At 37.5% G+C, this 22028-nt stretch overlaps 1 protein-coding gene and 1 long non-coding RNA gene across 2 annotated transcripts; one reads left to right on the top strand and one right to left on the bottom strand.

Moving 5' to 3' along the window:
- Positions 1 to 322: 322 nt before the first annotated feature.
- Positions 323 to 1161, bottom strand: LOC145548937 (uncharacterized). The gene is made up of 2 exons (XR_014084882.1): positions 961 to 1161; positions 323 to 580 (listed from the first exon to the last, which is right to left on the bottom strand). It is a non-coding gene; the product is annotated as an uncharacterized LOC145548937 (long non-coding RNA).
- An 18-nt stretch (positions 1162 to 1179) lies between these two features.
- LOC145548936 (uncharacterized) lies at positions 1180 to 21087 on the top strand. The gene is made up of 11 exons (XM_081600056.1): positions 1180 to 1610; positions 13339 to 13444; positions 13536 to 13657; positions 13880 to 13950; positions 14083 to 14202; positions 14300 to 14395; positions 17779 to 17922; positions 18002 to 18130; positions 18210 to 18247; positions 18334 to 18368; positions 18466 to 21087. Exons 1-11 carry the CDS (start codon positions 1589 to 1591, stop codon positions 19935 to 19937), a joined length of 2355 nt encoding a protein of 784 aa, XP_081456182.1. The 5' UTR covers positions 1180 to 1588; the 3' UTR covers positions 19938 to 21087.
- The last annotated feature ends 941 nt before the right edge of the window (positions 21088 to 22028 follow it).

Here is a 22028-nt window from a genome sequence, read left to right as displayed (position 1 = left end):
AACTGCGCATCGCTTCATATTCCAGTGCAGCACTCTTTCTGTGTGTAAAGCCTAAACCTGAGATAATTAAAAACAACAAAGGAACAAAGGGAACATTATTAAAATGTATGGCCAAATTCGGCAAATCATTTGCCATTCATCCTCCGACACTTCCTGGAGCAGGATGATCGTACATAAATATTAAACATGCATGTTTTGTTAGTCACTGGTTTGTTTGCAGAAACTTGTGTATTGAAATCTCAGTTGTATTATTCGATTTTATGAATCATAGACCTAAGAATTTGAGCTATTACCAAAAAATGACACAGATACGAGAACTGAATGTAGTTTATGAAAAGACAATTTATTTTTATAACATCAATTAAACGTCTAATTAAACAATGTACATATGACTTGAAGGAGAAAAATCGAGAAAAGATGCGGTCGCTCTTCCTTTGCGGTCAAAGAGACGGTCCTCCATCGAGAGAGATCACCATGTGGATTGAAGACTTGTGTATGACTCCGTATTCACACAATCTTGTGTCGTCTGCCTCCAGCCTTTTATTTCCGAAGATCAACTTCATGTCGGATATCGTCCTTCCTGCTCCCACAAACATGTAAACATACATAGCAAAATAAAAGAGAGAGAAAATAAATTGTTATTCGGGGAACAAAAGACCTGCGGAATAATTAACCAAAATATGACTTGCTCCGCTCACTTTGTGTAACTTATTCACCATCATCAATGCATATTAGAGATATGACTCTTAAGATAGGTTACCACATAAAAAAGCAGGGTAATAGTAATTTATGCAAAACTGAAACTTAAAAACCTCTGAATTAAATTGTCTAACTAAAGTCCCGCAAATCAAAAGCCTTTAAAACATGATACTTTTTAAATAACATATTTCCCTTTTAGCACCGCAGTGTTTTTAAGAATAAGTTACAGGTTTCTTCTTTTTTTTCTTTTTTTTTTTTTACCTGGGATACCCGGAATCCTCCCAACTATTTTCTGCTTCAGCTCCAGCACGGTTATTCGCTGCATATCTTTCTCATTGTCGCACAGGTCGATCGTTATCTTTTGCCCGTCTAGGCCAGTAACAACTACTTGGTATATCATTATTTCTTTCTGTTGTCACAGATGATGAGATGCGTCCCTCCTAGATTCAAGCTTGTGTATAAAATGAAAGAAGCAGCTGATGAGTTTTGTTTGTGAGCGGACTCTCACGTCAGAGAGGGGCTGTTTGTTTCGTTTTAGTTTGTCATGATTAAATGCGAGGGGAAAAAAGTGTCCAGCCACTTTACTTTCAGTTCTTTCAGGCTGTTAGGCTCAAAGGTCTTCTTTATTTGATAGTGTGGAAACTAATTTTCCAAATACATTGAACGCAACGCTCCCTTGTGGAGTAATGCCTGCGAAATAGAAACTATTAGATGTTTTCGCTGCTGTCGGTACACGTCGCTGAGAGAGTAACAAAAGCTGGATGTCGATAAGTGCTAAATTAAGGATACGTTTATACCAAAATTCTTTGTCTTAGTAAAATTAAAGAGTTCCAAAATTTCGCTGCATTCCTAGACCGCCAAAGTGGGTAATACTCCATCATCAGATGACATGACAAAAAAACGCCAACGAGGTAAGGAAGCCTTTGCCTTTGAAGCGACTTCAGCAGTGCTTAACTCTCTGATGCCTAAATGTGTCTTTTTTGACCCGGTCATGTTTTTGGAATATTTTTGTAATGAAATGTATTCATCACTTCATATTCCAGGCATTCCTCAAAAACATGTTACAGATATCCACGATTAGTTATAAAAATAGACCTTATTTGGGAAATATTTATTTTAGATGTAAAAACAATAGAGTTTTTTTATCAATTTTAATAAAACATTTTCACGTCACCATATTTTTCCACACTGCAATGTATTCTGGGTAAATGATGTGTAATGGTCCAACTGCATGAGTCCTCCAGCCAAAACAGTGATGAGTATTGTTATAAGCCTTTTCAAATTGAACCGGAGCGCATTGAAATCAATTGGAACGCAATGAGGAGTAGGACCAAACAGAGGAAGAGGACAGAGATGGCCGTAGGAGCAGCTGCTGCCTTCAGCTTTGTAAATGAAACAATGAATGACACCCAGCTATAGCATTGAATGTTTGGAGCATGTCTACTGAAGGTTGTCTTGAACGTCCGGCGACGTCCAAATGAAACTCCAAAGGACGTCTGGCGAACGTCCTCAAAATTGACCACCATTAGACTTTCGGCGGACTTTCATTTGAATGTCCGTTGACTTCTTTCAGGCGACTTTCGCATTTTATTAAAAAATAAAAAGCTATATAATGGTTATGCTAGGTCCGTGGAAACGCTAACATAGCAGCAATTTTATTGGAATCCAAGGTTTTCATGAGGAACATTTGTCTTCCATTACCATGGGATATTAATCCAATGTTTTAACAAATTGTAGAAGAAAAGCCAACCTGGCCCCACACTTACTGTTTTCACATGGAACAGTTGTCTTCTGTTTACAACACATTTTAATCTAATGTAATAAATTGTAAAACCGATGATGACCACTTAAAAATACTTGGCAAAGAATGTATAAATCTTATAGTATTAACATTAAAGACTACCCACAACAAAATATGATAATCACATTTATATATACATATGTACCAAAAAGACATGAAACCTTCTTAGAACAAAGTAAAACAGCACAGTATACATTTTAATACAATGGATTTTTTAGAAAAGACATTCACAATAATAAAAAATCAAAGCAAAGTCAGGATTTAAGAACCACTCAGTGCTTAAAAATATAAAAAAAACAAACCTTGAGCCTTCTTAAAACTGTTTTGGTGTTCTGAATCAGATGCTTGGTTCTTTGGTACAGCCCCTGAAAAACAGACAAAATATATATATTAAACTGAGACGTGTATTATAGAGACATATTTCATGGTTTTATGAAACAAAACGTTTCATTGGCTACAGAGAAACAAGCTTAACAAAGTCAAGCTATAGGATAATGTTCAACAATTCACACAATTTTAGACTGAAAGGCAAATGAGATTCTGTGGGTGATCCCGCCTCTCGCTCAGAACGTTAGCTGGAGAGGCACCAGCAGGCTCCTGACCCCACTAGGGACAAAGGTGTAGAGAAAATGAATGAATGGATGGATGGGATTATACTTACTAAATATTTCAGTCACCAAGAGCTGGTGACCAGAAAGACTTCTCTCGCCACCCTGTCTGAATAGATCTCTGCTGCTCTGCTTGGTGGTTTGAGAGGATTTTCGATAAAATGTTGCAGACAGCAGATCAGGTCCCTCGGAGATCAAGCTAAAAAAGTAAAACAGAATTTCCATCCATCCTACCATTTTCTTACACCCTTGTTCCTTAGTGGAGTCGGGAGGGTTGCTGGTGCCTATCTCCAGCTAATGTTCTGGGCAAGAGGGGGGGGTCAACCTGGACAGGTCGCCAGTCTGTCACAGGGCAACACAGAGACACACAGGACAAACAACCATGCACACACACACTCATACCTAGGGACAATTTGGAGAGGCCAATTAGCCTAACAGTCATGTTTTTGGACTGTGGGAGGAAACTGGAGTACCCAGAGAAAACCCACACATGCACAGGGAGAACATGCAAACTCCATGCAGAATGACCAGGACCGGGAGTTGAACCCAGAACCTTCTTGCTGCAAGGCAACAGCTCTACCAACTGCACCACTGTGCAGCCCCAGATTTGTTTTAATTTGTATTTATTTATTTTTATCACAAGTGATAGTGACAGTGTGGCATTACCTAAAATTACACCAGTCAAACCCAATATGATAAACAACTACACGGGTAAAGTTAGCCTTCCTGTTTTTACCCTGTAGACTCCAGTACAGAATGGACCAAAATGCGTCATCAACCCATCAGTGAAAAAATGCCGACCTCCATGGGTGAAAAACTACAGAGTCCCCTGGGGGACATGGAGTATTTTTCTTTGTTTTGCGTTCTCTTGCAATAATGTACTGATCAGTTCATGCGGCATAATTGAATCCTGTCAGCCTTTCTTACAATATAAATTTCTTAAGCATTCATTTCCTATGAATGGAATTTAATGGGAATCTTTGATTCTTAACTGTGGCAGTCAGGAACACATTTTTTGTGACACACGTACATCGAGTCCCATGTGTCACCCCGGAGAAATAATATTTTGCACAGCAAGAACTCTTACATACAAATATTATCTTTATTTTTTACCTCACAAATGTGTGTGTGTGTGTGTGTGTGTGTGTGCATGTGTGTGCGTGTCAATCCTGTGTACTGTGACAGCGTTATTGTCACAAATATTTAGCCTTCTCCGAAGCTAACACCAGTTATCTAACCAAGTTAGCTAACATACTGCCTATACTAGCGGTTCTCAACGTGGGCGGTACCGCCCCCCAGGGGGCGTTCAGAGGACGGCAGGGGGCGCTGGAGGACATTTTTACAAAAGGGGGGCGCTGGGATGCCTTTGGGGGGCGTTTGGTCGAAGGTAAACTTTACACCTCAAATCCACAACAATACCAGTTTAGACTTTGAGCAACTTGGTAAAACTGTATTGTGTAACATTAAATCATGCTTGGCTGCAGCTGTATTGATGGCAGCTCTTCTTCTATTCAGTGTTTGTAGCTTCATGGCGCAGCTCCGCTCCACATCAGTTCAGCGTTACACCGGCTGATGACGCTGCTGTGATTCACTTTGTCTGGTATTTATGTAGGCTACATATGTTTTGGCAGTTCTGTGATCATGTCAAAGCAGCAATTTATATTAAAAAGTGTTTTATTTCCGTTTGAAGGCTGCCCGCTTCCATGGAAGGACAACAGAAAATCGCTCTTATAAACATATAATTACTAAAATCACAATGCCCTCACTTTGTATCCCTCTGAAAAATGAACCCATTTAAATAAAGAAATCCCTCCATGGGTGATTCCACGATAGAGAGCGTTCATTTTATAGCGTTAACACAGTGCTGCAAGTGGTCCGACATGAAACGGGTTTGATGGAACAACGGTACCACAGCACTTTTAAATTTCAATAATCAGAATACCGAAATTGTTTCTGTTGTTTTAAAAGTCTGCCTTTTCCCCATCGATATGTTTCCCGACCGCCCTGCACCTTAGGGAGTTAAAAAAAAAAAACAAACAAAAAAACTCCGAGCACAATGCGCAAAATTCTGAAACATGAGAAGCGGGCAAAACAGAGCGACGAACTAGATGTGAATTATGACATAAAAACAGAGAATCCGACGCTGAATAGTGAAAAAATCAACACATGATGTGAAACACATGATGATTAGGCGGCGCAGCAGGTGATGAGTGAAGATTACTGATGGTCAATAAACGATAAAATAAATCTAGCAACAGGAAAGAAACTAAAGTGAACATAGCAATAAACCGACAGAGGATAATATTAATCAAATGATACTAAATGGAAATGAATGAAGAACAAAATGCAAGAATAAACTAAGAAACTAAAGTAAATACGGAGGAATAAACTGGTATGGCAAGACCTTTTGAGCAATAATTAATACAGAGACTGTATGGCAAGAATAAACAGACACTATTTCCAGATAAAAGGTAAAATAATATTGTTGAAATGTCATGGGCAGGAGCGCAACTACACATTATTCAGGTGGATGCGAAAACATAAATCGGCGCCCCCACGAAGGAGCGTAGAAACATACGCTCGCCCCCCAATCCCACTCCTCCAGACGCAGATACGTTTGGGGCAAAACTCGCTACATTTACCTCGTTATGTGCGCGAGGTGAAGGAGCGTAAGGCGCGCTGAAGTGTACGGGAAAACATAATCGGTGCGCCGATTCAAAACATCTACAATAATGATAGTAACATTGATAATAAAATAATTCAGTGCAAAGTAGCTTACAAATTTTTTGGTGGGGGGCGGTGAGGGACCTGGATTAGGGCTAGGGGGGCGCTGGCCCGAAAAAGGTTGAGAAACACTGGCCTATACTTTATTGTGCATGTGTATTATTTGTGTGAGTGTTTGTGTGTGTCCCTATGTGTATCTGACACCCTGAATAAGAAAACCAAAAGAGAGAGAGTGTGTTGAATGACATGCAAAACCTGTTGTTCAATGTGTTCTTTCTTTGATCATTTCAATAAATAAAATAAAAATTAATAGCTATATTAGTAAACGCATAAATAAATGAACTGGAAAAGAATAGAGTGGCTTCTCCCGGTCGGGGAGGACGTACTGCCCCAACTGGAGCAGGAGATCGACAGGCTGATTTGTGCAGCGTCTGCAGTGAAGCAGGCACTGTACCGGTCCATCATGGTGAAGAAAGAGCTGAGTCAAAAAGCAAAGCTCTTGATTTACCGGTCAATCTGCATTCCTTCCCTCATCTATGAGTCCATAGATGAGTCATGAGTCATGGGTCATGACCGAAAGAACGAGATCACGGATACAAGCAGCCAAAATTAGTTTTCTCTGAAGGGTGTCTGGGCTCTCCCTGAGAAAGAGAAGCACAGTCATCCAGGAGGGACTCAGAGTAGAGCCGCTTCTCCTCCACATTGAGAGGAGCCAGTTGAGGAGGCTTGGGCATCTGGTCAGGATACCTCCTGGATGCCTCCCTAGTGAGGTGTTCCAGGCACGTCCCACCTGGAGGAGGCCTTGGGGAAGACCCAGGACACGCTGGAGGGACTATGTCTCTCGGCTGGCCTGGGAACATCTTGGGGTTCCCCCCAGAGGACATGAAACAAGTAGCAGAGGGAAGTCTGGGTCTCCCTTCTGAAGCTGAAGTTCAGGAGTTCTCTGCTCTCACTTTGTTTAGACAAAGGGGACAAATGGCCTTTGATCTTGGAAACAAATTGCAGGGAGTTTCTAACTTTAGAGAGGGTCAGAGACAGCTCCTGGTTGGATGAGCAAAGATACACCTTATTTGAATAAATTAAAGACAAGAATACACCTTTACTATAAAACTTTCTACACAGGAGTAACAAATTAGATTTGCTCTTGCAATTCTCCAAAGACGTCTTTGCATTTCTTTTCTCCTTTCTTTCTTTCTTTCGCACTGCATGCTGGGAGTTGGTGGAGGAGCGTGTGGTGAGAGGGCTGAGAGATTGGGAATTTCTAGCTTGTTTGTTCTACTTTTGTTTGGTTTTCTATGGGTTTTGTTCTTTAAAATAGTATCGTTGAAAAGTTAGGTCGAGTGTAATTGGTTACATTTCTGAGTGTAACACCGGCATTTTTGCCTTTTGGCAAGATGCCGGAAATGGATTTGACCAAACTTACGAGACAACATGGTTTGAAGATCGTACCCATTAGTCCCACTATGACGGTAGAGGATTGTAGTTTGGCGGTAGGAGAAGTTGTAGGTTATAGCAGCATTAAATCTGCTGCTCGGATGAACAGCGCTGTGGTCATTTTTGTTGACAGCGTGGAAAAGGCAAACAAAGTGATTGAGTTAGGCATTATTGTGAATGATGTTTTTTTGCCAGTTTCCCCATTGAGTACACCGGCTAAAAAAGTTACGATTGGAAATATACCCCCGTTCATTAGTGATGATTTGTTGGTGAGAGAATTGTCGCGTCATGGGAAAATTGTTTCCGCGATCAGGAAAATGCCGTCGGGCTGTAAATCTCCGGAGTTAAAGCACGTTGTTTCTCACAGAAGACAAGTCCTAATGATTCTGAATAAAAAGAATGAAGATCTTAACTTAGTGCTTAATGTGCGAGTAGATGATTTTGATTATGCTATTTATGTAAACTCGGGCACTTTGGTGTGTTTTGGTTGCGGGGAAGTCGGTCACTTGGTTCGGGCGTGTCCTGGGAAAAAACAATCACCAGAAAATAAGGCGCGAAGTCAAAATAAAGAAGGTGAAAATCTGCCGAATCAAGCTGAGGCTGCAAGTTCAGAGAGTGCAGTGAAAAGAGATACAGAAAGGCTGATTCCTGAGAATAATGCTCAAAGTGAAGGAGAAGTGCATAAAAAAGATGTGCCAGAGGATGGGGAAAAAATGGCGAATGATCCACAAGAAAGACGGGAAGATAACGGTGTAGAAGAACAAAGTCAGAGTTTATTAACGCCTTTTCAGAGAAAGACAAATGCTGAAGAAACAGGGATGGAGGGATGTAGTCAAACACCAGAGGAAGGGGGTTCTGAAATGTCTAATAAAAGAAAAGCTTCTGAAAGTTTTGTTGGTTCTCAAACCGAAATTGATGCAGGAGATACAGAGTTGGAATGTTCAGGGAAAGTTTTAGAGTCAGAAAGTAATATGGATGAGGAAGAGGAAGGTGATGAAGAAAGTTGGACTGAGGATAGTTTAGCCAATCCTTCTTCACCTGGTCTAAGTCAACACAGGAAAGGTTATAGTGTGCAAAATGTTAAACATTTTTTGAGAGTTACAAAAAATATGAAAAATGTGAGAGTTGAAGATTTTTTTCCTGACAAAAAATGTTTTCTTACGCATGTGAGATCGCAGTTGAACAATAAGAGAAAAGGAGGATACAACGAGAAAGAAGTTTTCCGGTTAAAAAAATTGATTGGGAAACTTAAGCAAGAATTCAACAAAGATGATGGTTTTGAAGTTTAACTTTCTGTATTTTCTTTTAGTGGCTTTTCTTCCATCTTTGGTAATGAGTGATTTTAGAGTTTCTACTTTAAATCTGAATGGAGCCAGAGATGTGAAGAAAAGAGTTAGTATGTTAGAATTAATGAATTTAAAACATATAGATGTGTTGATGGTACAGGAAACACACAGTGATTGTTTAAATGAGATAGATTGGAGGAGAGAATGGGGAGGAGAAATTATTATGAGTCATTTAAACCAGGCCAGTGGGGGAGTTGCAATTTTGTTTTCAAAAAATTTTCTACCAGTGTCTTATCAGTTTGAGGAGGTGATCAAAGGTAGATTATTAGTAGCGAAAGCAAAATATGAGTGTTTTAATATTGTCTTTATAAATGTGTACGCTCCAAATACAAGACGAGAGAGGGTTCTTTTTCTACGTAAACTTGAAGATGTTTTATGTAAATGTGATACGGATGATTTTCTTTTTTGGGTGGAGATTTTAACTGTACAGAAAACGATCAGTTGGATAGGAATCATTTCGAACCTCATCCAACCTCAACAACTTTCTTGAAACAGTTGATTGATTTATTTTCTTTGGTTGATGTTTGGAGAGAAATGCACACTCAAAAAATACAATATACATGGGCTAGAAATACAGATAATTATTTTTCTGCAGCAAGATTGGATAGAATATATAGTTTTAGACACAATTTTGGAATTTTTAAAAACTGTACCATCCATCCTGTAAGTTTTTCAGATCATGCGTTGGTTTCCTGTAGTGTTTTTGTTGCCAATATCAAACATAAATCTGCCTATTGGCATTTTAATACTGCTTTGTTATTGGATACTAATTTTAAGGAGACTTTTATTTCTTTTTGGAGAGTGCACAAAACGAGAAAAGAGGATTTTGCATCTTTAAGACAGTGGTGGGATCGTGGGAAAACTGAAATTAAGGAACTATGTCAACAGTACACTGTCAATGTTTCATCTGGTTTAACCAAGTCTATTAGAGATCTGGAGATTGAAATAGTGGAGTTGCAGGCTTCTGCACAATCCACAGGAGATCGAGGTTGTTTTGAGAACCTCAAGTCAAAAAAAGCTGCTTTGGCTGATTTGCTGGGCTCAAAGACACAGGGAGCGCTAGTTCGATGTCGATTTCAGAAAGTTGCTTTAATGGATGCTCCAACCAAGTTTTTCTTCTCATTGGAGAAAAAGCAAGGACAGTGCAAGTTTATGCATGGGTTGAAATCTACTGCGGATGTTCTTTTAACTGCAGACGGCGACATCAGGCAGAGAGCAGCAGATTTCTATGCAGATCTGTACACTTCTGAATACATTGAAGATGAAGACAGTTTCAACGACTTTTGCAATGATCTTCCAAGAGTTTCTTTGGATTTTGCCAAGGAGTTGGAGGAACCTATAACTCTTGAGGAGATTCATGCTGCACTGCAAAGCATGGAAGGAGGAAAAGCACCTGGCATCGATGGACTTCCCAGCGAATTTTACAAAGCTTTCTGGTCTGACCTCTGCGTTGACCTGTTGGAGGTTTTTGAAGAAAGTTTTGCTGAAGGATTTCTACCACAGAGCTGCAGGAGAGCAGTTCTCACTCTGCTGCCAAAGAAAGGTGATCTTCAGGAGATTAAAAACTGGCGACCTGTTTCTCTGTTGTGTACAGACTATAAACTGTTGTCGAAGGTGCTGACAAACAGACTGAAAGAGGTGATGGATCAAGTTATTCATCGAACACAAACTTACTGTGTCCCTGGCAGATCAATGTTTGATAATATTTCTTTAATTAGAGACATTTTGGACGTCTCCAGATCATTAGGTTGTGATGCTGGTTTAGTTTCTTTGGACCAGGAAAAGGCTTTTGACAGAGTTGAGCACCGTTACCTGTGGAAGGTGCTTGAGAGGTTTGGTCTCGGCTCTGGATTTATTGCCAAGATTATGGTTCTATATGAAAACATTGAGAGTGTACTGAAAATTAATGGTTGTCTGTGTAAACCTTTTAGAGTTACAAGGGGTGTTCGACAAGGTTGTTCTTTGTCCGGAATGCTATATGCTCTGTCTATTGAACCACTGTTAAAGAAAATTAGGTCACATATTGAAGGACTGGTTTTACCAGGGTGCAATGTATCTTTTTCTTTATCCGCTTATGCCGACGATATCATTGTTATTGTCAAAAATCAAGATGAAGTGAATAATTTAGGTAGAATTGTTGATCTTTTTTCAAAATTATCAGCCGCTCGTGTCAACTGGGCTAAGAGTGAAGCTCTGGCAATAGGAAGTTGGTTTTGTGGGCTTCCTCAACTTCCAGGTAGATTGAAATGGAAAAGAGGGGGTTTGAAATATCTTGGTGTATATTTGGGAGATGAGAACACAGAAAAAAAGAACTGGGAGGGAGTGATGGAGAAAGTAGAGGGAAGGTTAAAGAAATGGAGATGGTTGTTACCACAGATGTCTTATAGAGGGAGAGTGCTCATCATAAATAATTTAATTGGCTCGTTTTTGTGGCATAAATTATCATGTATGGAACCACCTGTTGGATTACTTAATAGAATTCAATCTTGTATGCTTAATTTCTTTTGGGATAACAAACATTGGGTATCTCAGGCAGTGCTCTTCTTACCCAAAGAGGAAGGTGGGCAGGGGTTGGTGCATCTAGAGAGCAGAACTGCCACGTTCAGGTTACAGTTTATTCAAAAATATCTAATGGGGAGGGAGGAGGATGTTTTTTGGAAACCAATAACAAGTATGGTTTTGAAAAGAGTAGGAGGTTTTGGTTTAGATGGTTCATTGTTTTTACTAAACTGTAAACTGCTGCATTTGTATGAAATGTCAACGTTTTACAAAAGTGTGTTTAGAGCTTGGACACTTTTCGAATGGAAAAGACTGGAACCAACGGTGTCTTTGTTTTGGCTTTTAGAAGAACCTTTATTTTTTGAAGCACGTTTGGCTTTAGAAGGTGAAGTTGGATTATCTAGAAAACTGCTTCAGAATAAAGTTCTGAAATTAAGACACCTTGTGGAAACGGCTGGACCAGAACTTCAAAACGCAGAGGCGACAGCTTCCCTGCTTGGGACAAAATCAATTCGAGTCATGAAAACTATTTTAGACCGGTGGCTCGGAGAATTGACTTTGGATGAAAAACAGATGCTGGTGGACTGGTCTAATGGAGAGGAACTCCCTGATTCTACGGATCCTTTTCCAGAGATGGGTCTAAATATTGATTTCTCAGATTTGACAGGGCCTCTTCTGCTCAATCAAAAAAATTTATATTTTGCATATTGAATGGGAAGTCTTTTTACAAATTGGTTGTTCAAGGATTAAATAAGAAACAATTAAGTGGAAGAACTGATACTGTTTGGAGAGATAAGTTCAAAGTAGGAGATAACCAGAAACCTATATGGAGGGTTTTTATAAGCCCCCTTTGAGTAAGAGGGTAAGTGATTTACAGTGGAGGATTCTGCACGGTGCTGTGAGTGTTAACAGTTTTGTGTCAAAATTTAAAAAAGACACAAGTGAACGTTGTCCCTTCTGTGAAGAAATAGAAACTACTTTTCACATGTTTCTTGATTGTAAACGACTCTCTCCATTGTTTTTGTTGTTGAAAGATGTTTTTAAAAAATGTGGTGTCTATTGGTCTGAAATAGCTTTTATATTTGGTGCAGGTTATACAAAAAAGGAAGCCAATAAGTGGAAGTTGTTAAATTTTCTTATTGGACAGGCTAAATTTTCAATTTATATTAGCAGGAAAAATAAATTAAATGGAATCACGGGGGAAAAGGTTGACAAGATGTTTATTTTGATGGTAAAGAACAGAGTAAAAGCAGAATTTATGTTTTTTACAATGATGAATAACTTAACAGACTTTTTGTCATTGTGGTGCTTTAATAATGTTGTGTGCTCCGTGAGTGATGGAAAACTAGTTTTTAATTCAATGTTTATGTGAATGTTTAAAGTAAATAATGCTGAAATGTATTGTTTTTGAAAAATAAATGTTGTTAAAAATCAAAATCTTTCTTTCTTTCTTTCTTTCTTTCTTTCTTTCTTTCTTTCTTTCTTTCTTTCTTTCTTTCTTTCTTTCTTTCTTTCTTTCTTTCTTTCTTTCTTTCTTTCTTTCCATTTGTCTCAGGTAAGTGAATGTATGTCTCTGTTGTTCTGCAGTTTCTGATGTAATTACATACGTTGTCTTCTATTGGATTAAACTCTGAAATTCTGTGACGTCAACACTCGTTTTCTGTGTGGCTTCACTTTGGCCCACCGGGAGAACCTGGGATCCGTGAGAAGAAGAGCCAGAGATTTTTCCTAAAATATATTATAACCTAAAATCTTCTTCAACAATGGATGGATGGATGCATGCACATACACACACTCATGTGCGTGATACACACAGCATAATAGAATACAGACAGTAATGCTAGCTAGCTTGGTTAGCTAGTTAGTTTCAAGAAACATGCTCTTTCTCACCCCCCCACCCTCCATGCCTGCACACACATAATGGACATTGTTTCATCATTGCTGTTGTAAAATTGCTCTTAACATTTAGTTTTAAAAATGTTCTACAAATGTTTAAAAAAGTGAAAAATGAAAATATTTCAAATATGAAATAACTCTTGTGTGAAATAAAGGACAGCAGAAAGTATTATACAAAACATTATTTTGAATCAAAATGACAAAAGTATCATAAAAAATGTATAGCAACACGGGTCAAAAAAGACCCATTCATGGAAGACTATAATCACTCACTCACACATCAGAGGATTAAAACTGTTTATGTTGACAAAAGTTATTAATCTTTCCATAGGCAAGCCAAGGTACCATGGCTTGAAGAACCAGGGAGCAACCTGCTATTTAAACAGTGTGCTGCAGGTGCTGTACATGACTAAAGACTTCAGAGAAGCTGTGAAAGGGTTTGTACAAGAATGTGTAATCTGAAATGTTTGCACATCATTTAATACAGCTCATATCTTTCCTTATCTCTTCCGAAATCTGTTTATTTAGGTCAAATTCTTCACAAGACAGTCATGGATGTATTGATTATCATCTTCACTCTGTCTTTAACACTTTGACAAATAAAATGGCTTCAACCCAGGAGATTACAAACCACCTGGGCATCAAGAAAGGTAAAACAGAATAACTTGTATTACTCTGGTAACACTTGATCTTAAAACTCATTTGTTTTTAAGTAGCTTTTGCAATTATTGGAACATACATTTTTAAATAAAATGTTTAAAAAATGCAGCATGCTTGGTTGCAGCATGCTGGCAACTCATAAGCAACTTCAATTAAGTAAATAAAAGGTGAAAGTAAAGAAACATTTAAATTATTTTCTGTTGTCATCACAGTGAATGAACAACATGATGCTGCTGAGTGTTTTGACAAGATTCTAAGTTGTTCCAGCTCTAAAGCTTCAGAGGTGATAAAATTGCTCTTAACATTTAACATCCAAAAGCAATTTAATGAATGACTGTAAAACCAGTAATGTTTTAAAAGTCTGGTACATTACTATTGTTGCTGTAGTTACTTTATTTTTAATTTTCGCCTTCAGATATTTCAAGGAGTATTGACTCACAAGAATACATGCTCTAAATGTGGAGAAAAAACAGAGACACATTCACCATTTTGGAGTCTACCTCTGACACTCAGTGAAATTCAGTGCTATCCTGTTGTAAGTGCAGAACTGCTTACTTTAATTTTGTTTTTCTTTTTTGCTCAGCAGTCTAACTGACTAGCAGGGTTTCTTTAAATGTTTTTCAATTTTTCAGACTGATGCAGTCCAAAAATATTTCCAAGAATCTAAAATTTGTGGAGAGAACCAGCTGTACTGCAATAAGTGCAATGACAAAACTGATTCTTCTATTGTGAGTATTGGATTTTTTTAAAGATTCCATAATGTTATTTACTTCAAAATCTGAAAGCTCTCAAACCTGAGAATCTATGGAAATCGTCATTTAATAATAACACAACAGAAGCCAGAAACCTCTCAGGGAATTTTACGCAAGTAAACGTACAACAAGTCTTTATATATTATTTGAAAATGTACTCACCCACCCCAGAATGACTTGGTAAACTTACCTGAAGAGGCTGAGTTATGGTGTAATCAGAACATTTTTCTCAATAAAATTCCTAATTTGAAACAGTTGATTTGAGGCAAAAATATAAGTGCTCATAAAGCTTAATAGTGGGGCATCAAACAGGTTTGGTAACTAGGCATATCAGCCATAACTTTAGCTAACTGTGGATTTATTTTCAGACATGCAGTGAGACCTGAGGTCAGGTAGGAAGTAGCAGACTCAGAACAGTGCCTTTGAGTATTTATGAGAAAAAGTAGGCCTGTCGCGATAAACAATAAATCAATTAATTGCACAATAAATGAAAATGAAATGAAAACAAGGAGGCAGGAATCTATTACCTTGGTTCCTGTTGTTTTTTTGGGTAAAATTTAAGGTTTATTGATTGTTTTCACGTGTTTAAACTCTAAACACGTCTGACTTAAGGGAGCTCTTGTAGCCCTACACCCCACCTAGAACAACTCAACTCAAGCAAATTCCTGCTGTCACTACTGGATTAGTGAATCCTGCGAGTCCATGACTCAATACAATCTGCTGGGTTTCCTTAGAAATTGTTTAAATCACTCTGACTAAATACTATACTGTTTGATCAACTAGCATGTATGTTTGAATTTAAAAGATTTTGTTCTTTAAAGTGTTTGCTATGAATTGGCACTAATAAACTGAATTTCATTTCATTTAATATTTAGGCCTTTGGGGTTTTTTCCCCCCATGTATACAAGTTCTCATTCGTTTCACATGTTCTTTAGTCATATTCTAGGATTAATTATGTTTTATTAGGGAAAACCCTCCTATCCTTAGTAAAAAAAAAAAAAAAGCAAATACTCAGCCATCATGAAGTCTGATTATTTACCAGTAATTCTGGATTTAGATTTCCCCTTTAATCAAGCGCCCCAAATTGAATCTGACTCAACTTTGTTGACAGATGACAATATTTGTGAAAAGACTCTATACTGCTATAGATAATTTTAAAGGAAAAAAAATCTGACTCGGTGTCTTGTGGGAGACAGTAAAAGTGATAATTAGGAGTGCAATAATATACATTTATTAACAAAATAGAAAAACAAGGGTAGAAAAGCAAGGATATTGAATGTCTATGTAGACATTCAATATCGGCAGCTGTAGGTCGTCCTTCTCTCTGTTTGTTGACAGTCTCCCACAAGACACCGGTTCCTCTTATCTGACTGTTTTTATGGTTAAGTCCCACACCCAGTATGGACTTTGTTCCCAGAGTTTGGCAGATCTGCGTTAGAGAGCATTTAAATATGTTGCAACCCAAGCTTGGAATGACTTTCAATGAGAGTCTAAACTGATTCTGTGAACTAAAAGCACTGATGAAAGACCGTGAAGAAGAGACTGCCTTTGCTTTTGAAAATCATGATTTCAATTATCTGTTTTTAATATTTTATGCTTTAATGCTTTTAAAACTAAATTTATCTATTTTTCTGTTGATACTTGTAAACTGTCCTGCTATACTTCCAGGTACCTCTTGAAAAAGAGATTACCGTATATATCTCAACAAGGATTTTTTTTATATGGTTAAATAAGGATTATTATCATCCTCCTCTGCACTATACAAAGAGAGACTTTGCTTACAAATGCAATACAATGTTTTATCAACACAAGATATGGAGCAATCCTTGATCAGATCCTGAGGTTTCACATTTGAGTGAAAAAGCAGGCTGTCTGGCCCACCAAACCAAAAGTCCGTCTGTGGCACATTTCATTTCAGACCAGAAGACCTCTGATAAGCTAACTGTTGAGCTTGTTGAAATAAATCAAGATTTTGAGAAATTTTATTCAGACACATACACATCTGAATTCCCAGAGAATAATTCAAATATTAAATTTCTTTTAGACAGGTTAAATACTCCTTCTATAAGCCCTGATAAGAGGACAGATATGGATAAACCCCTCACACTTAATGGAGTCATCAACTGTTTCAGCAATGCAAAGTGGCAAAGCTCCCAGACCAGATGGCTATCTAGTCAAATGTTATGAAAAAAGAAATTCATGCAAATTAGCCCCTATAATACTTGAAATAGCCACTTGCTAGATCTTGGAGCACATCATGGGCACAAAATTTATCCAATAAATTTGATAAACTGGCACCAAGTGAAATCCCCTAAGTAGACAACTGAAATGTACATATATTCAGCTACATTCTAGTAAGTTTATTTTGAAAACATTCAAACAAAAATGTTCACTAATTGCTGGGTTAACATAGTAACAATCAGATGTTATATGTGCATTTTTCCTTTGTGTATGAGCTAGATTTGTTCACAAAAGTATCTCCATAATTAACCCCGTGCAGTCGCTAGCTGCCGTGCGGCATACAAGCATGTGACGCATTAATAAGGCTTCGTAATAACGGACGGCATACCGAGTTTTCATTTCAACTCTGTTGGACAGCACGGACTTCAAAATTTATAAAAGTGGTGTTTTTATATTGGTTTTGTGGTTACTTCAAAATAAAGCCAGAAATAAGATTGATCATTTCCGTCTTATTTTGTGGGGTCTAAATGTACCACATTTCGAAACAACCAATGAAAATGAGTTGACGGTCTGTTGCTAGGTAGAACGGAGACACGGGGAGAGAGACAAGGGGGGGGGATTTGGATACGGCAAGGGACTAGGGTGAAGCGATGCTGTGGATTTTACTAAGAGTGTTTCGATGGGTTTTTTAGACTATAAGTGTGTTAGTTAGAGTTTGTGGTGTGTGCAAGGTTAGTAGTAGTTTTGCTACATGGCTTCATAGCGAGCGCTGACGCACAGAGAAGAGAGACTGGGATGGCCATTTAGACTTTGTCTTCAAAGGGTTAATGACCAAATGTTTACATTTGCTTTCAAGTTAAACGAGTTAAATTTATCTCCCACACACATTTCCCCAAATTTGTATTGAATCTGTGTTAATGGTGGAGACATTTTAACAGGAAGAGGGATCCCAAACAAAATTCTTCCTCAGGCCCCATAAAACGTTGGACCAGCCCTGCAGGACTAAGTAAAACAATGTCAAAGAAACAGATTTAGGGTTTGGGTATAATTGACAATGAATTTTGTTTTCTTCTGAACTCTTGAAACTCTGACAAAAAAAATTAAATGTTCTAAATTGGCATTGTTTTGCTTGTTTGATTGTTTTAGTTTCTATTCATGTTCATGTGTGTTTCAATTAGAAATTGCAAATGCATCATCATCCAGATATTTTGATACTTCTGTTGAAGAGATTTAAGTTTGACTACCATTACATGGATTATGTGAAAATCAAATGCAGTGTGCAGATTCCGTACACCCTGGAGATACCAACTACAAAAAATAAGGTACATTTTTTTATATTTTATTTAAGCTCTTACTCCTTTTTCCATTGATTTCAGTCATTAAATCTTCCTGTATTTTCAGAGTCAGCACTATCAGCTTTATGCATATGTGGATCATTCTGGTGAGCTGAGAAGTGGACATTACACGGCTGAAATTAAATCAGAGGAAGATGGCAAATGGTACACCTTCAATGACAGTACGGTCACAATGGTGTGTATTTGTCATTCCTGGTTGACTATCTCATTTAGATACAATATTCCTAACACTTTGTTTCTGTTCTGAGATACAGAATGGTTACCAGCGATTCCAAGTGGATAATGAGGAAAAGTAAGTCCTCCTCTGTTTTTCTGTATCCAATTTATTTTTGATGTATTAAAAATAATTTTAAATAATTTTAACGTCACTCTCACTAGAATTCCCAGAGCTTATCTGCTGTTCTACAAGAAGAGTAAGACTCTAAACATTGTTTATAGATTAGATTTCTGAAAGACTACTGACTGTGTGTTTTTCTGTTGTTTTTTTGTTTGTTTGTTTGTTTTTTACAGTTACTGACCCTTTGGATGCAGACAGCTGTGGGGCATCTACATCTGGACACTTGAAGTCGACCTTAGAGACACCACAGAGAGAGGGAGGTGAAAATGCAGCAGCTAGGACTGACAATAAAGGAGTCGAAGATAAAACTAAAAACAGAGGAGGAATAAAGACAGGGGCTGGTGTTGGAAATAAACAGAGCAAAATGACTGGAACTAATGATGGCAGGTTCATGTCAACGAGCAAAAAGCATACTGAACACAGAAAACTGTCAGAAATAAATACTGATGATAATCTAAATTTAAGGTCAGACATTGATGGACAGAGCAGAAATAAACCACAGAATGGTTCAGAGAAAACAAATGATCTTCAACAGAACCCTGAAACAGTTCAGAACCAGATAAAAATGGAAAAGAAAGAGGTGCCCAATGACAAAATAAAAAGCAAAAAAGTTGTTGATGATCCTCACAAAGAGTGTGATAAGTTGCACTGCGAACAAGATGTCAGTGACAATCTTAGTGAAAATAGTCCAAAAGGTTTAAGTTGTAAGCAGAAGGAAACCAAGAGGAGTGATCAAAGAGGAAATGAAGGAAAAAAGCCAGAAGGTCACTGCACTGAAACCAGAGTGAAACACCAAATTTCGAGTTTAGCTAATACTAATGAAGATAGACTAAATCAGGATGTGCTGCAGGAAGAACAACGTACAATTTATAATAAACATTCTGAAGTTCAGGACTCTGCAGGTATAAATAATCTCAAACAAAGCCAACATATGGCAAAACGTGGCAGTGCAGCAAAAAAATATAACATTATTTCTGTGGCGAGATCTGGAGATGAAGAAATAATAAAAGTCGTACTTGATAAAAGATATAAGGATCAACAGAGCAAAAACTATGATGAAGTTAGGAAAATGGAAAACAGTGACAAATTACAAAAATATTTTTCTACGTCTCATGCAGAGAAAGAAGGAAAAGAGGAGAAACCCCAAAATGATAAAAGGTTCCAAGCAAGAGAAACGTTTGAAAGTGAGAGTGAAGGCAATCAGAAAACTGTTCGACTTGAAAAAGATACTCAAAACAATCTTCAGGGTGACATACAGCCAAACATTAACTCAGTGACACAAGAAATTTCAGCTAAAATAGATACTAACCCCCAAAATAATAGCAAAACCAATGATGGGGAGACGACAAACAGTATTTTGATGCAGAAACGAGAAGATTTGTTGGAGCAACAAATCCAAAGTGATGAAAAGTTTTCAACAGGGAGTGAAAACATTGAAAATGTTAATGAAAGTACAAATGTGACTGAACACAGTACAGAGAAAATGACACAAGTCTCAACTGATGTAGAAATACAACAAGAGGGTGGAAATCAATCTGGTAAAAACAAAGATCCACGAAGGAAGAGTCGAAAGAAACAACAAGGACAAACTATACAATTTAGATTTGGTCTAGTATGTCCTAGATCAGAGGTACCCAAAAACTAATTTTAGAGGGGCCCCAAAGAACATTTTAGCCTCTCCACATGATGATTTGGTGAAAAACAATGGAATTAATGTTCAATGAAAAACTGTTTGACATTCTGCTTTTTTTTTCTTCTTCTTCTTCTTCTTGTTTCATAGATGCAATAAGAATCCTGCTTTCGGGTTAACAGGATCTCTTTTTTTGTACTTAACTCAGAATTTAAAGGAATTTGGAAACCTTTATCATGAGGTAAATTCAGCAAAATAATATTGTGCTGGCTGTTGTGTCTTTGAATGCAAATGGTTCAGTGCGTTCATTTTTGATTTTTTTAGTTTGATTGCCTATTTTTCACCTCATATGGAGATGTGGATATCACAACTTTGTCAACAAACTATCTGGTCACCTGCTCACTTGTTGAGAACCTTTAGATAATCAGAAATTAGATTTTTGTGACAGAATCTTGATGGTAATTTGGACCTTGTTACTGTTTGTGGAAAACTTTTTTTATATGCATTATATGATATTAGATACAGATTCTTAATAGAAATCTGACATGTTTAATCCATTTAGATTGAGATTTTTTTAGAGTTTGAACTCAATTGCTTTAATGTAAGAATAATTGCTAAGGTTTTTAAAATGAGATTGAAGCTCAACTTAGTTCATTCACCTTTTATGGTAGTTTTACTTTTTTGTAAAAACAAACAAACCACAGGTTAGATCAGGGGTGGGCAATTCCAGGCCTTGAGGGTCGGACTCCTGCAACTTGTAGACGTGTCTCTACTTCAACACACCTGAGTCAAATAATGAGGTTGTTAGCAGGGCTCTGTAGAACCTGACTGCACGGAGGAGGCGATTCAGCTGTTGGATTCAAATGTGTTGGACCAGGGAGACATCTATAGAGTTGCAGGACACTGGCCCTCCAGGACCAGGATTACCCATCCCTGGGTTAGATGGTTAGGATTATGTTTCATTACTTCTGGCTGGGCTGCTCCAAATTGTTAATATTCCTTCCAGTCGGACGAAACAATGTTGGAAAAAATGTAAAGATTACTTTTGAGTGTAAATTTGCCAGAGATATACAGTTTGGGGCTTTTAATGACTTTTGTGAACCATTCAACTTGTGTGTTTTGTAAATAACATCTTTTAAGAAATAAAAGTTGATTTGATATTAAATTGTGGAATTTTTTTTTTACTGTACAGCTCAGTAGCTTTGGGTTTTGATACACTGTCAGTGCTAATGTCAAATTTATTTGTATAACACAATTAAAACAACAGTTGACTAAAGTGTGTCACAATTTACATCAACCCATATAACATAAGACAAATATTAAAAGAAAAAAAGATACATGTAGCCCATTTGAAGAAAACTAACTACTAAAAATGGAAATAATAAGAGTATGTGCTCCCCAGCCCCCCCCCTCCGCTCCTCCAATTGTCTCCCCACCCCACTATCAACCAGATAGTAATAATATTAATGTCTTATTTGGTTTTCCTACTAATTGTTTTAATGCCAAATAAATCAAGTATGATTTTCTGCATCTTTGTGAACATGAATATAGCATAGTCCTCCATCAGGAAAACATGTAAATTACTTTGTCATATCCCCCATATGTTGATGATCATAATCTGCTCAAATAAATCCATGTAAATACCCATGCGGTCCCGTTAGTAAAGTTACAGAATAAAAAAAATAACAGCAATATTTAGGTTTATGTAGCCTCTCATAGATAAAAGTGAGGGAGTTTATTTATCAGTTTTCTTTTTAATCACTTTGAAAGTCTATGCACTAGCGGAGTGGGTGCAGTCATTTTCACTTTCAATATTTGTCACGCATTTACAGTAATTCACATGACTAGAGAACATGGGTGTGGTGTTTCTGCTTGACTATCGTTTATAATTATCACGGTGATTATTATGACATGTATTGAACAGATAGTTGCACAATATAAAAAAATATAATATATGCTTTTGCTGTTATAATGTTTATTTCAATGTCAAATTAATAAATCTAATAAACAGCATACAAGAAAACCGATCTATATTTAGAGCACTGAGCGCACATAGGTAGAGATCCGCAGTTAAAAGTTGAGACCAGCATTACGATTAAACATTGA

Source organism: Poecilia reticulata, chromosome 18 (assembly GCF_904066995.2).
Source record: "Poecilia reticulata chromosome 18, P_reticulata-male-v2, whole genome shotgun sequence".
Taxonomy (NCBI): Eukaryota; Metazoa; Chordata; class Actinopteri; order Cyprinodontiformes; family Poeciliidae; genus Poecilia; species Poecilia reticulata.
The sequence above is the reverse complement of the archived record's forward strand: the minus strand, read 5'-3'. Positions and strand labels throughout refer to the sequence as shown.

Excerpts from the sequence above, each read along its gene's own strand:
- LOC145548936 (XM_081600056.1), top strand. The coding sequence starts at position 1,589 with ATGACAAAAAAACGCCAACGAG. Across the intron at positions 14,396-17,778 it reads ACAAAACTGATTCTTCTATT|AAATTGCAAATGCATCATCA; the intron begins GTGAGTATTGGA and ends TGTTTCAATTAG. Across the intron at positions 18,131-18,209 it reads ATGACAGTACGGTCACAATG|AATGGTTACCAGCGATTCCA; the intron begins GTGTGTATTTGT and ends TCTGAGATACAG.